Source organism: Cherax quadricarinatus, chromosome 89, assembly GCF_038502225.1.
Source record: "Cherax quadricarinatus isolate ZL_2023a chromosome 89, ASM3850222v1, whole genome shotgun sequence".
Classification (NCBI taxonomy): Eukaryota; Metazoa; Arthropoda; class Malacostraca; order Decapoda; family Parastacidae; genus Cherax; species Cherax quadricarinatus.
The window spans coordinates 804,980-818,196 of record NC_091380.1 but is presented as its reverse complement, the minus strand read 5'-3'; the positions used below and the strand labels follow the sequence as shown (position 1 = coordinate 818,196).

The 13,217-nt window shown below is 42.7% G+C and overlaps 1 protein-coding gene across 1 annotated transcript in view; it reads left to right on the top strand.

Moving 5' to 3' along the window:
• LOC128705891 (aromatic-L-amino-acid decarboxylase-like) overlaps positions 1 to 13,217 on the top strand; it is a 62,717-nt gene that overhangs the window by 6,664 nt on the left and 42,836 nt on the right. Inside the window, exon 2 of the mRNA XM_070104044.1 lies at positions 3,372 to 3,452. Within this exon, the coding sequence (XP_069960145.1) occupies positions 3,373 to 3,452 (80 nt within the window). The 5' untranslated portion in view covers position 3,372. The remainder of the gene's footprint in view (positions 1 to 3,371; positions 3,453 to 13,217) is intronic.

Below are 13,217 nucleotides of genomic sequence, written 5' to 3'. Positions count from 1 at the left end.
AGGCTCAGGTTAGGGTATGTAGAAGAGAGGGAGAATACTTCCCGGAAAAAGTAGATCTTAGACAGGGATGTGTAATGTCACCATGGTTGTTTAATATATTCATAGATGGGGTTGTAAAAGAAGTAAATGCTAGGGTGTTCGGGAGAGGGGTGGGATTAAATTATGGGAAATCAAATTCAAAATGGGAATTGACGCAGTTACTTTTTGCTGATGATACTGTGCTTATGGAAGATTCTAAAGAAAAATTGCAAAGGTTAGTGCATGAGTTTGGGAATGTGTGTAAAGGTAGAAAGTTGAAAGTGAACATAGAAAAGAGTAAGGTGATGAGGGTATCAAATGACTTAGATAAAGAAAAATTTCATATTAAATTGGAGAGGAGGAGTATGGAAGAAGTGAATGTTTTCAGATACTTGGGAGATGACGTGTCGGCGGATGGATTTATGAAGGATGAGGTTAATCATAGAATTGATGAGGGAATAAAGGTGAGTGGTGAGTTGAGGTATATGTGGAGTCAAAAAACGTTATCTATGGAGGTAAAGAAGGGAATGTATGAAAGTATAGTAGTACCAACACTCTTATATGTGTGTGAAGCTTGGGTTGTGAATGCAGCAGCGAGGAGGCGGCTGGAGGCAGTGGAGATGTTTTGTCTAAGGGCAATGTGTGGTGTAAATATTATGCAGAAAATTCGGCGTGTGGAAATTAGGAGGTGTGGAGTTAATAAAAATATTAGTCAGAGGGCAGAAGAGGGGTTGTTGAGGTGGTTTGGTCATTTAGAGAGAATGGGTCAAAGTAGAATGACATGGAGAGCGTATAAATCTGTAGGGGAAGGAAAGCGGGGTAGGGGTCGTCCTCGAAAAGGTTGGAAGGAAGGGGTAAGGGAGGTTTTGTGAGCGAGGGGCTTGGACTTCCAGCAGGCGTGCATGAGCGTGTTCGATAGGAGTGAATGGAGACGAATGGTATTTGGGACCTGACGATCTGTTGGAGTGTGAGCAGGGTAATATTTAGTGAAGGGATTCAGGGAAACCGGTTATTTTTATTTAGTGAAGGGATTCAGGGAAACCGGTTATTTTTATATAGCCGGACTTGAGTCCTGGAAATGGGAAGTACAATGCCTGCACTCTAAAGGAGGGGTTTGGGATATTGGCAGTTTGGAGGGATATGTTGTGTATCTTTATACGTATATGCTTCTAAACTGTTGTGTTCTGAGCACCTCTGCAAAAACAGTGATTATGTGTGAGTGTGGTGAAAGTGTTGAATGATGATGAAAGTATTTTCTTTTTGGGGATTTTCTTTCTTTTTTGGGTCACCCTACCTTGGTGGGTGACGGCCGACTTGTTGAAAAAAAAATTACAGGTTAAGGATCCCTAGCTTTATTGACAAGCTATTTACAGGTTAAGGATTCCTGGCTTTATTGACAAGCTATTTACAGGTTAAGGATCCCTAGCTTTATTGACAAGCTATTTACAGATTAAGGATTCCTCACTTTATTGTCAAGCTAAGAGCTATTACCTACATCAGCTCATTTGAAAGCATTTTTATTGTTATGAGACATACAAGTAGGGAACAGGATGAAGTTGGAACCATCTGTGGGCCAGCTGTGAGCCAGCTGTGGACCATCTGTGGGCCAGCATTTTCATTTGATCAACTGACTTAATCTCGTTGACATCATTATGCTGTACGAATGTGTTCCAGACTCGAGTCATCCTGGGGATAAATGATCTCAGATGAAGTGATGTTCTGGAGAAGGGTACAGCCAGAGTGAAGTTGCTGCTTTCTGCCCGTTTTTTGGTATAGAAGCTTGCTTCACGGTGTCCTCGAAGTGGATCCAAGTGTGGTACTTTGACAATATTGGCCTTGTACATAACAGTAAGGCCACCTACAGCCCTCCTGTGTTGAAGGCTCTGCTGAAATGACAGATCTATCCAGGATTGGTCCAGGCAAGAGATGAGACGTCTTGCTCTGTTCTCTACTCTGTCAAGCAGTCGCACATGAGACGGGGTGGCAGACAAACCAAGAAAGTGGAGCATACTCAAGGTGTGAGCGTACTTGTGCCTCGTACAAAATCTTGCAACCCTTACTGTCAAGCAGATGCGAGATACGGCGAAGTGCTCTAAGCTTCCTGGCTGCCTTGTTTGCAAGATTACAACGTGGTTCTTCATGGTCAGTTTTGAGCCAAATTTCACCCCAAGGATATCAACTTCTTCCGCAGGTACCAACACTCTCCCATTCATACTTACTACTACACCTGCATTACTATCATGGTGCCTAGAGACCATCATTTGTGTTTTCTCAGGTGAAAATGTTACTTGCCGTCGGTTTCCCCAAGCTGATATAGCTCTTAGCTGGTGATTGATGTAGCTTAGAGCAGCTGGCATTTCTTCTCTTAGATAAGTGAATGTCAGTGTACAGTCGTCTGCATATGCATGGGATTCTGGGATGAAATGAAGATTACTGAAGTAGACATTCCATAACAATGGTCCCAGAACGCTTCCTTGTGGAACACTTGCCCCAATAGGATGTCTTGCTGATTCCGTTCCATTGAGAACTACCCTTAGAGATCTACCATGAAGGTAATCACAGAGGAGACAGCGTACAGCCTGCAATTCCCAGAGCTTGCAGGTTTGCTAAGAGGCCCTGGTGCCACACTCGGTCGAAAGCACCAGCAATGTCCAGTACTACCACACAGCTGACTTTCGATTCATCCGCTGACTGGTACCATTTAGTGGAGATGTTTAACAACAGACCAGCAGCAGAGTAACCTTTCCTGAAGCCATATTGACGGTCACAAAGTAGTGAGTGATAGTCAAAAAACTGTCATTTGTCTTGAGATTATTGTCTTAGGGATCTTGCCAGTGATAGACAGGAGTGACACTGGTCTGTAGTTGCTGATTTCTGCTTTGCTCTTTTTGTGAACAGGGACTATATTTGCCTCTTTCCACAGAGAAAGCCATTTACACTGTACTAGGCAGTGCTGAAAGATGCAAGTTAGAGGTGCTGCTAGCTGGTCTGCACATCTCAGCAATCTTGGGCTCAACTTGTCTGGGCCCACAGCCTTTTCTTGGCCAAGCAATTTAAGAAGGAAATGCACCTCCTGCCTTGTCACCACTGACAGTTTTGACAGTTCTTGCAGCTAGCCAAGGAGGGTCCCTTGCTGGATCAGGGACTTGCATTTTGGTAGTAGTCTCTCTGTATATATATTTCTCTCTCTCTGTCTATCTTTATATTTCTCTCTCTCACGATGAAGAGCTCTTCATCGAAGCTACTCTTTCCTTCCTCGGATCAAAGCTCATTAGCACTCCCTTCCCTCCCCAGGTTGTACATGCTCCCTGTAGGTTTAGCGCTCCTCGTGAATATAGTTATTTGTTTTCCAGGATGGACGGTGAGCAGTTCAGAGCAGCGTCCAGGCAGATGACTGATTATATCGCAGACTATCTCACCAACATCAGAGAAAGGTGAGACATTGTTAGACACACTACGTTAAACAGTTATTTGACACGCACGGGGCCAGGAGCTGTGAATCGGCCCCTGCAACCACAACTAGGCGAGTACAGGGAGTGAGCCTAGTAGTGACTAGCGAAATGGTGGGGCCAGGAGCTGTGAATCGATCCTTGCAACCACAACTAGGGGACTACACACGCAAATAAATCTCATCCGTCGTGCCCAAGCAAAGAATTCCCAAGTGTCGGTTCTGTGAACCATTCATTTACAATCCTGTCAGACACTGCAACTTCTTGGGATCTTAATACTTGGGAATTTTTTGCTTGCCTAACCCTTGGACACGACCTACTTCCACACTGAACAAATGTGACACCACCTACGACTGCTGCACCTCTCCTGACTACGGTATATAAGCTGCTTCTCCGCACATATGCTGTATTCTATTCAAGATTGATGCGCTGACCACATCGCCTCAAGGTTGAGGGACTGATTACCTCACTCTCCTCCTGTTCTGTACGTTTCTCCTTTGTATGGACTGATGAAGCCAGTGTGGCGAAACGTTTCCTCAATGAAGTTACCCAAGAGTTGCACATGTGTCTAATTTATGAACTAAACATTATAAGCTGCGAGAAGCTAACGAAACTGAATTGGAGGACAGAAACCAAGCGAGACTTAAGAACATACAAAATATTCATGGGAATTGATCAAGTCAACGGATAGGCTGTTTGATAGGCAAATCACTGGGACGTGAGGACACAGCTGGAAGTTTAAGAGACATATGAGCCACAGAAACATTAAGAAGTCTTTCTTTACTTGGGAAAGGGCAGTGATTTTAGTGAGGAAGTAGTGTCAGTAGTATTAGTGATTCTCTATGTGATATACTTGTGTAGTTATTCCCAGCTATGTTATACAAGCTTCACTGTCCAGCTATACCAGTAACCGATGATGCCAGGAATACCATCTCGGGATACTCATTAAATATAATACATAGGTGTCTCCTCCTATGGAAACGGGAGAGGACGTGGAGACCCAAGAATCACCCAGCCCATCGTCAGTACAGTTGTTGAGTGAGGAGGTGCAAGTGTGCGCCGAAGTGAAGGCTATAGAGGAAGAATTGGCGACGGTGTTGCAGGCTATGTTACAGCCTACGGAGGAGGAGAGTCACAAGGAGCAGGAGCCTGGGCTCGGGGCGGAAGGTTTGTGTTTGAGGAGGGAGGACCATGTTGTACCTGCGATGGACAGTGCAGTGGACACGGAAGGCCATGGAGGCGAATTCGGGGTGGTGGAGGTGGTAGTCCATTAAGTTTAATATGTTTATTATGCACCCCATACCCATCCTGTGGGCGGTAGTCAAAAGATTGCAGAGGTACATAATTGGTCCAGGGACTGGACTCCAAAGTTTTGATAACTGAGCAAGTTACAGAGGTACTGAACTCAATTTACAAAGGTAATGAACTCACAATTTACATCCATTGTGAGGCCTCTTAGGACACAGATTTGGAGGCGGAGGTAGTAACGAGGAAAGAGGCGGCGGCATCAGATTCGGACGATGTCCTGATGCCGGCGCAAAGGCCAAGAAAAAAGACATGGGGTTATGAGACCCAGAGTGACCCCAAGAGAGGGCCACAACAGCCGGGGGGGGGAGGGTTGGGAAGGAGAGTGGATAGAGTGGCAAATTCAAATTCAAATTCAAAGTTTATTCTCTATAAGGATTACAATGCTGAGTTTAAGGTAATGCCCAGGGGAATGGTCGGAAAGGAAAGAGTGTTGAAAGGCGGCGGGGAGGAAAACCTTAAGCTGGCCTCAGGTGTGTAACTATAAATATAAATGGTTTGTATGATGGCGTGAAACGTGAGTACTTTAGTGTTTTTGAGCAGATATAAGGTAGACGTGGCTTTTGTGCAGGAACATAATTATAAGCTTGGTCGTGAATTAGTGGTGTCTGGTTACCAAGCTTTTGTGTTGCCGTCTGAGTGGTTGAAAGGGGGAGGGGGGGTGTTGATCAGGGAGGCGAGCTCGTTTGTTTTGCACAGGAATGAGGGGGGGAGGGGGAGAGTATTACGTGTGAAAGGATGGTGGATGAGAGTGTCGTTTGTGTGTATATGCCCCAGCTGAAAGTGATGCGAAAGTAAAGATGGATTTCGTGCGTGAGGAACTTGTGTACTTCCTACGCACGTTACCGTCTGTGGCGATTGTGGGGGGGATTGGAAATGTGTAGTTAAGAGGGTAGACGTGGAACCCAGGGGAGCGGGGTATTTTTCTTCAGTCTTTGGGGGCCTTTTTAGAGATCTCCAGTTAAGAGATGCATTTGGGGGAGGTATTTGGGAGGTGGAACATGCTTTTGTATGGAGGGGATATGCGGCTCGGTTGGACAGGATATATCTATAGCAGAGAGTTTTGGTAGAGTCTTTTAAAACTATTGAGATGGTGTGTTCCGATCATAGGGCGGTAATGGTGGAGGTGGGGTGGGAAGCTATGGTATGGGAGTTATTGAAAACTGAGTACGATGGTTCTGGGGGATGGGGAGGGAGTTAGTTAGTTTAATATGTTTATTATGCACCCCATACCCATCCTGTGGGCGGTAGTCAAAAGATTACAGAGGTACATAATTGGTCCAGGGACTGGACTCCAAAGTTTTGATAGTTGAGCAAGTTACAGAGGTAATGAACTCACAATTTACAAAGGTAATGAACTCCAGGTAGGTCTGGTCACAATCATGACAAGTTACAAAGATATTTACAGATTACAGAGGTACGTAATGGATCCAGGGACTGGGCCCCCAAAGATGGGGAGGGAGCGGAAGGTTTTGCAGTATTATGGGAACAGCTCTGTGCGGAGGGAAGGACTGTGGAGGATGTGGTAGGATGGTGGGACAGTGTGGCAAAGGCAAGAATCCATCAGTTTTACTTGAGGGAGGGCAAACGAATTAATCAATTGTGGTATGGCTTGTAAAATTATTTGGAATCTAGATTACGGGAATGTTACGTGGGGGAGGGGCGGTGGCTGGGGATTACCCAGTGGAGGAAATACAAATGTTGAAGGACAGGATAAGGGATTTGCAAGAAGAGCGATTTGCAGGGGTACGGGTACAGGCAGGGTTGGACGAGGTACTCTGGGGAGACAAGCCATCGGCTTGCGTGCTGCGAGGCCAGAAGGTGCGACAGCAAATGACTGCAATACCGGGGTTATTTTATATGGATGTAATGTTGTAGTTAGGCACGTGCTCGCAGACACAGCGAATGTCTAATTATGTGGAATAAGTAAGTTTATTCAGGTATACACAAATACAGTTACATAGAATTATCATACATAGCAGCATATGTGTAGAGAACCTGGGATAACAAAAAAGTCAGACAGAGTGACGACTTATTTCCATTGGGGTCCTTTTACCTTATTATTATAATATAAAGGTTATAATATTTTCTTATTATTCTATAATGAAGATAACATCTTATTATCATACTAAAAAGACTATCTACTACACGAGGGTCATTAAGACTATCTACTACACGAGGGTCATTAAGACTATCTACTACACGAGGGTCATTAAGACTATCTACTACACGAGGGTCATTAAGACTATCTACAATACGAGGGTCATTACTAGGAATAAGGTCAAATTTACACGTATGTTAGCTAAAAAATAGAAAATCATTCCCCTCCTTTTCTGTAGCTACATTCATCAGACACCTTTTGGCACTCTTCTGGAATGTAATAGTTGGTATGTTTGTACGTGGCGTGATAGTTGTTATAATGGTTTTTGGTATGTTGCTTCTAATTTACTATAATCACGTTGTGTCATGTGGAGAATCTTTATTCATGTCCTAGTATTGTATTATTTTACTGTATTTATACATCCTTGTACTTTTCCAATAATGTAGTTGTGAAGGCTTATGCAGCCCTGTAACAACTTCAGACAGTATTACTCAGGCTGGCTCCTCCTCAGGAAAATTAATGAATAGAAAAAGAAATAATAATTCACAAAGATAAACACTATTAAATCAAACATAAAACAACAAAACATGAAAGGTATATCCTATTTGAAAGAAAAATGAAAAATGAAATGAATAGAATAACATTTGAACTCAACACTAATATCTACAATGGTGTCTGGTGTTGGTGACACTGTTGTTGAAACCGTAGCCGTTGCTGATAAGGGGGGGGTCGCAGGTGTTGGTGACCATCCACTGGCTAGTTCTTCACAGTATACCAGTGAGTATTCTATCCCAAAGACAGGAAAGCAGGTTCTTTACTGCTGCAATGCTGTGGAGTTACGTCCTGCAATTTCATACAGGTGCACAGGTAGTTCAATACAAAATGGAGAAGTCTCTGGACATTAGTCCTTCTCCTGTTCTACTCGTTGATTGCCAGGTGACCCTCTCTGACATCCAAGCTGGAAAGATAGACAGGTTACCCACTGCTTAAATAATCACTCTTCATGGTAGTGTACAATATTCAAAAGACATGGTGATTATTACAACAGTCAACCTAGAGCAAGACTGAAAGGACTAAGTTTATTATTGGTCAAAAGTGAAGCTTTCAACCAATAAATCCACTAGAATACAAGGCAGGCATGTACTTACAGTAGAGTTGGGAGCTGTGAGTCTAGTGATTTATTGTTTAATCCGAGCCCCATACGTCACCTTTGGGGGGGGAGAAGAGGGAGGGGAAGGGATAGCAGGAGCTAGACTGACCCTACCTTAACAAGTAGCCGGCAGACAAACTATCAATTTCAGGGAGGGGGAGGAAAGGCGGGAAAAACGGGAGATTGACTTACCCTACCTTAACTAGAAACCGGCAGTGAAACTGATATTATATATATTCCCTCTATACCTATCTATTGAACTTTTCCCTCACACTCCCCCATGCCAAGACTTATAGTCAAGGAGTATAAGAAGAATAGGCGAGGAAAAAGTTCTAACATGTGGAAGTCGTGTAAGGCAACAAATCTTCTACTGACTGTCACGACTTAACCAGTCAGAGAAATAATTGGATGAACCACTGATATACACAATATGGAACTTAAAAGCCTGGAGTGCCAATGTCCACCTCAAGAGGCGACTGTTGGTTCCCTTAAAAGTTTCTAGGTATATCAAAGGTTTGTGGTCCGTTTCTAAAATGAATTCTTTTCCCAACAAATAAAATTTAAGTTTGGAGATACCCCACACAAGGGCTAAACATTCCTTTTCTATTGTGGAGTATCTTGTTTCTGCAGGAAGGAGTTTCCGGCTTAGGAAGCATACAGGGGAGGGAGTACCATCATGGTATTGTAGTAGCACCGCACCTAAGCCAGTATTGGAGGCATCAGTTCTTAAACAAAATGTTTTATTAATATCTGGAATCTTAAGTATAGGGTCTTTCGAAAAGATATTTTTAATCTCATTAAACTTTTCCCGAGCTACGTCGGAAAGTTCAAGAGGTTCCTTCACAGACTTTTTAAGGAAGTCGGATAAGATGCCTGTAAGATCAGCAAGATTCGGGATAAACCGTGCATAAAAATTTACAGAACCAAGAAAGCTACGCATGAGTTTCTTGGTTTTGGGGAATTTAAATTCTAATAAAGCTTTGATCTTACTGGGGAGAGGCTGCAGAGAGTTATTAGAAAGTATCAGTCCAAGATATCTAATCTTGTTATACCCAAGGAAGCATTTCTTCGGCTTGGCAGTGAGGCCATGTGAGCGTAACCTACGCAAAACTGATGTTAATGTTTGGATATGTTCGCCCCACGTAGATGTCATTACGTAAATGTTATCAAAATAAACTGAAACATTTGGCATATTACCCAAGACCTTTCTCATCAGTCTCACGTAGGTAGCACAGGCAGTTACCAAACCGAAGGGCATAGTTCTATTCTGCATCAGTCCTTGGTGTGTAGGAAAAGCGGTGTACTGCTTAGAAGAAGGATCTAACATTACTTGATGATATGCCTGCGCAATATCAATCTCTGAAAAGAAGGAAGCGTCATAAAATTTGTGTAGATCGCTATCTATTAAGGGCATAGGCTCAGCATCCCACCGAGTTATAGCATTAAGGCCTCTGAAGTCAATAGCAAGTCTATATGAATTATCCTCCTTCTTAACCATGACTACTGGTGAACAATATGAAGATACTGAAGGTTCAATGATCTTTAGTTTTAATAATTTGTCTACCTCTCGGTCAAATGCATCCCTAAGGTGAACTGGAACTGGGTATAATTTCCGTTTGATAGGATTGTCCGTCACTAAGTCAATCTTATGGACTACCGTGGAGGTAACACCTGGAATGTCAGTAAAGACGTCTGAAAAGTTACTCACACATTGAAGTAGTTCATGTCTCTTATGGTCATCCAAAGATTCATTAATATTAATGTTGGTTGCGTTCGAGTTGTCAAGAGCCACCAAGTCATGTAGTTCTTCATCATAGTCTAAGTTAGAGGTGTCAATTACGCACACTTTACATTCTTCAGTTGTCTTATCAAGTTCGTGTGGAAAAACTAAGTCAAAGTTGTTAAGGCAGTTAACCGAATTTCTTCGGTAATATTTCTTAAGGATGTTGATATGATAAAGCTTAGGTTTCCCCTTGACTTCTATGAGGTAGTCAACTTTCCCACAAATTTTTAATACTTTATATGGACCTTTCCATGCTACTAATAATTTATTTGACTTGATAGGCAAAAGTACAAGAACTTCATCTCCTACTTTAAAACTTCTCCGACTTTTGGAGTCAAAATAGGTTTTGTACTGGTCCATGGACAAGCTTAGGTTTTTCGAAACTATGTCAGAGGTCTCCTAAAGTTTGGATCTAAGGTCAAGGAGAAACTGGTAAGAAGACTGAACCTCAGCATTTACCTCCTCATTAGTCCATAAGTCATGAAGGATGGACAATGGGCCTCTGGCCTGTCTACCATAGAGAAGTTCAAAAGGTGAAAACCCCAAAGAGTCACTGGGAACTTCCCTCATGGCAAACAAAGCACAGGGTAGGTAACGATGCCACTCCTTAGGTTTAAGGGAGCAAAGTTTCCTTAAAATGGACTTGAGAACCGAATGCTGGCGCTCAATCCTCCCATTACAGCTGGGATGATAGAGTGTGGTGAAGAGAGGCTTCACTCCCAGAAGTTGGTATAGATGTTGCATTAAGTCAGATGTGAATTGTGTCCCACGGTCAGACAAAATTTCTCTAGGGATGCCCACTCTGGAGAAGATGGACAAAAGGGCTTCAGCCACCTCCGTAGTAGTTATGGTCTTTAAGGGTATGGCTTCAGGGAAACTCGAAGCATAATCAACCAATGTTAATATATATCTATGTCCCCCAGATGAAAGTGGAGATAAAGGACCAACGATGTCAATAGCTACTCTTTCAAACGGTACCGTAAAGATAGGCATTTTGACCATAGGTACTCGCCTGGTACCTCGGGAGGATGACAGTTGGCAAACTTTACACGATCTACAATAGTTAGTGACATCTGAGGACATTTTAGGCCAAAAATAGGTTTCCCTAATTTTATTTAAAGTTTTACGATGCGAGAAATGTCCGGCCACTGGCAGGTCATGAGCCATTTTAAGAACAGTCTCTCTGCAATGACTTGGAACAACTAAGATGGAATAGTCTGTCTCATCTGAATTTAATTTGAATACTGACTTGTACAAGATACCTTTTATATATTCAAATTTATATGAAAAGTTTTTCCTTTGGATAACTTGATTTTGTCTAGCTGCATTAAGGCAATTCTGAAGAGAAGGGCAATTACGTTGTAAATTGACAAAGGTGTCCTTCGATATATCTAAAGGCTTAAAGTCAGGGAAAATCAAAGGATGGACAGTAGGAGAAGCCTGGGCTTTGGTCTGAGCCCTAGTCAAGACATTTATGGTATCGGAGGTGATATCTTCACTTTCATCTAACAAGTGAACTTGTGATCCTACTTCCTTGCTTTCTAGAGTAGCATCACTGGTTTTTAATCCCACATGAATCTCGCGAGACATTGTCTCATCTGAACTTTCGAGCGGCTTCTCTGACTCTACAGGAAGAGGATCTGAAACACTTATGTCCATCTTTGGTGCTGACAGGTCAAGCTCAGAAGGAAGAATGGCACCTTTTACATTACCTATTAGTACGGAGCAAGAAGTGATGGGAGCTAGTACGGCTTCAGACCAACCTGTGAACCATTTAGACCTAATGTAACAACGGATGGTAGGAAAAGTGTCTGTACGGCCCAAGTAGTCTGAAAGTATAGCAGAGGAATGAGTTTCTTTAAGGTTAGGGAACAGCTTATCAGAAATGACTATACATGTGCATCCAGTGTCTCGTAAAATGGTAGATACATTAAGTCCATTAACTGTTCCTGAACAGAAGGGTGCTTGGTCATTACAGTCTTTAAAACATCTTCCAACTTTTTGGACCTTCTTAGAAGGACAATCTGGACGTTTATGTCCCTTAACACCACACAAATGACAAACAGGAATAAAAAAAGTCACTTTACTTTCCACTAGAGGCTTTGATTTCTTAAGGTTTGATGAACCCTTGCCCTTAGGGTTCGATCCCTTTAGGTCTTTATAGGAATTGTGAGCCTCAGCATACAGGTCAGCAGCCTCAGCAACTTCCTCAGCTTTAATCAGGTTACGTTCTCTGATGAATGCTCGTATCTGGTGGGGAAGAGCCGTCAGGAACTGGTCAGCAACCATGAAGTCTCGAAGAGATTCATAACTATGATCAATTCCTGAACTCTCTATCCAAAAGTCGAACAAACGAAAGAGTGTTACCTGTAACTGTTGAAAGTTCTGGCCAGGCTGTAAGGTGGTATACCTGAAATCTTTCCTGTAAGAATTTATGGTTTTTTGATATGCTTTAAGGATTGCCTTCTTCAGTAGGTTATAATTACATATGATATCCTGCGACAAAGTTGCATAGATATTTAAGGCTGTACCAGAAAATAACATTCCTAACCTGGTGGCCTGGTGGCTAAAGCTCCCGCTTCACACACGGAGGGCCCGGGTTCGATTCCCGGCGGGTGGAAACATTTCAACACGTTTCCTTACACCTGTTGTCCTGTTCACCTAGCAGCAAATAGGTACCTGGGTGTTAGTCGACTGGTGTGGGTCGCATCCTGGGGGACAAGATTAAGGACCCCAATGGAAATAAGTTACAGTCCTCGATGACGCACTGACTTTCTTGGGTTATCCTGGGTGGCTAACCCTCCGGGGTTAAAAATCCGAACGAAATCTTATCTCTCTCTTATCTGGTAGCCCAGGTGTCAGCAGGCCATTCACAGAGGGTAGCGGTATTTTCAAACCTGATAATGTTTGAAGTTATGTCTTTCCCCTCTGTGAATGGAGGTAGATTAGGTGTTGGAATATGTGCACTAGCTGCATGATGTTCAATTACTCCTTCCTCTAATTGTTGTTGTGTAAAAGTTAACTTTTTATTCTCTAATTCAAGGCGAGATTTTTCGAGCTCGAGATCCTTTTCTCTCTCTATTAACTCGTGTTCTCTATCCTTTGCTCTTTCCTCAAGTTCTCTTAATTTAACTTGTTCTTCACGTACTCTAGCTCTTTCCTCACGATCAAGTCTATCACGCTCTTTTTGGTCTTCTCGCTCTCTTTCTAACTGTGTTTCTCGGATTTCTCTCTCAATTCTCTCTTTCTTCTTTTTCTCTTCTCTTTCGATTCTCTCTCTCTCCTTATTCTCTACTCTTTCTATTCTCTCTCTCCTTTACTTCTTCTCTTTCCCTTTCTAACTGTCTTTCTTCTCTCTCAATTCTCTCTTTCAAGTCTTTCCTGAATCTTAGCACTAATGAAAGATTCTAA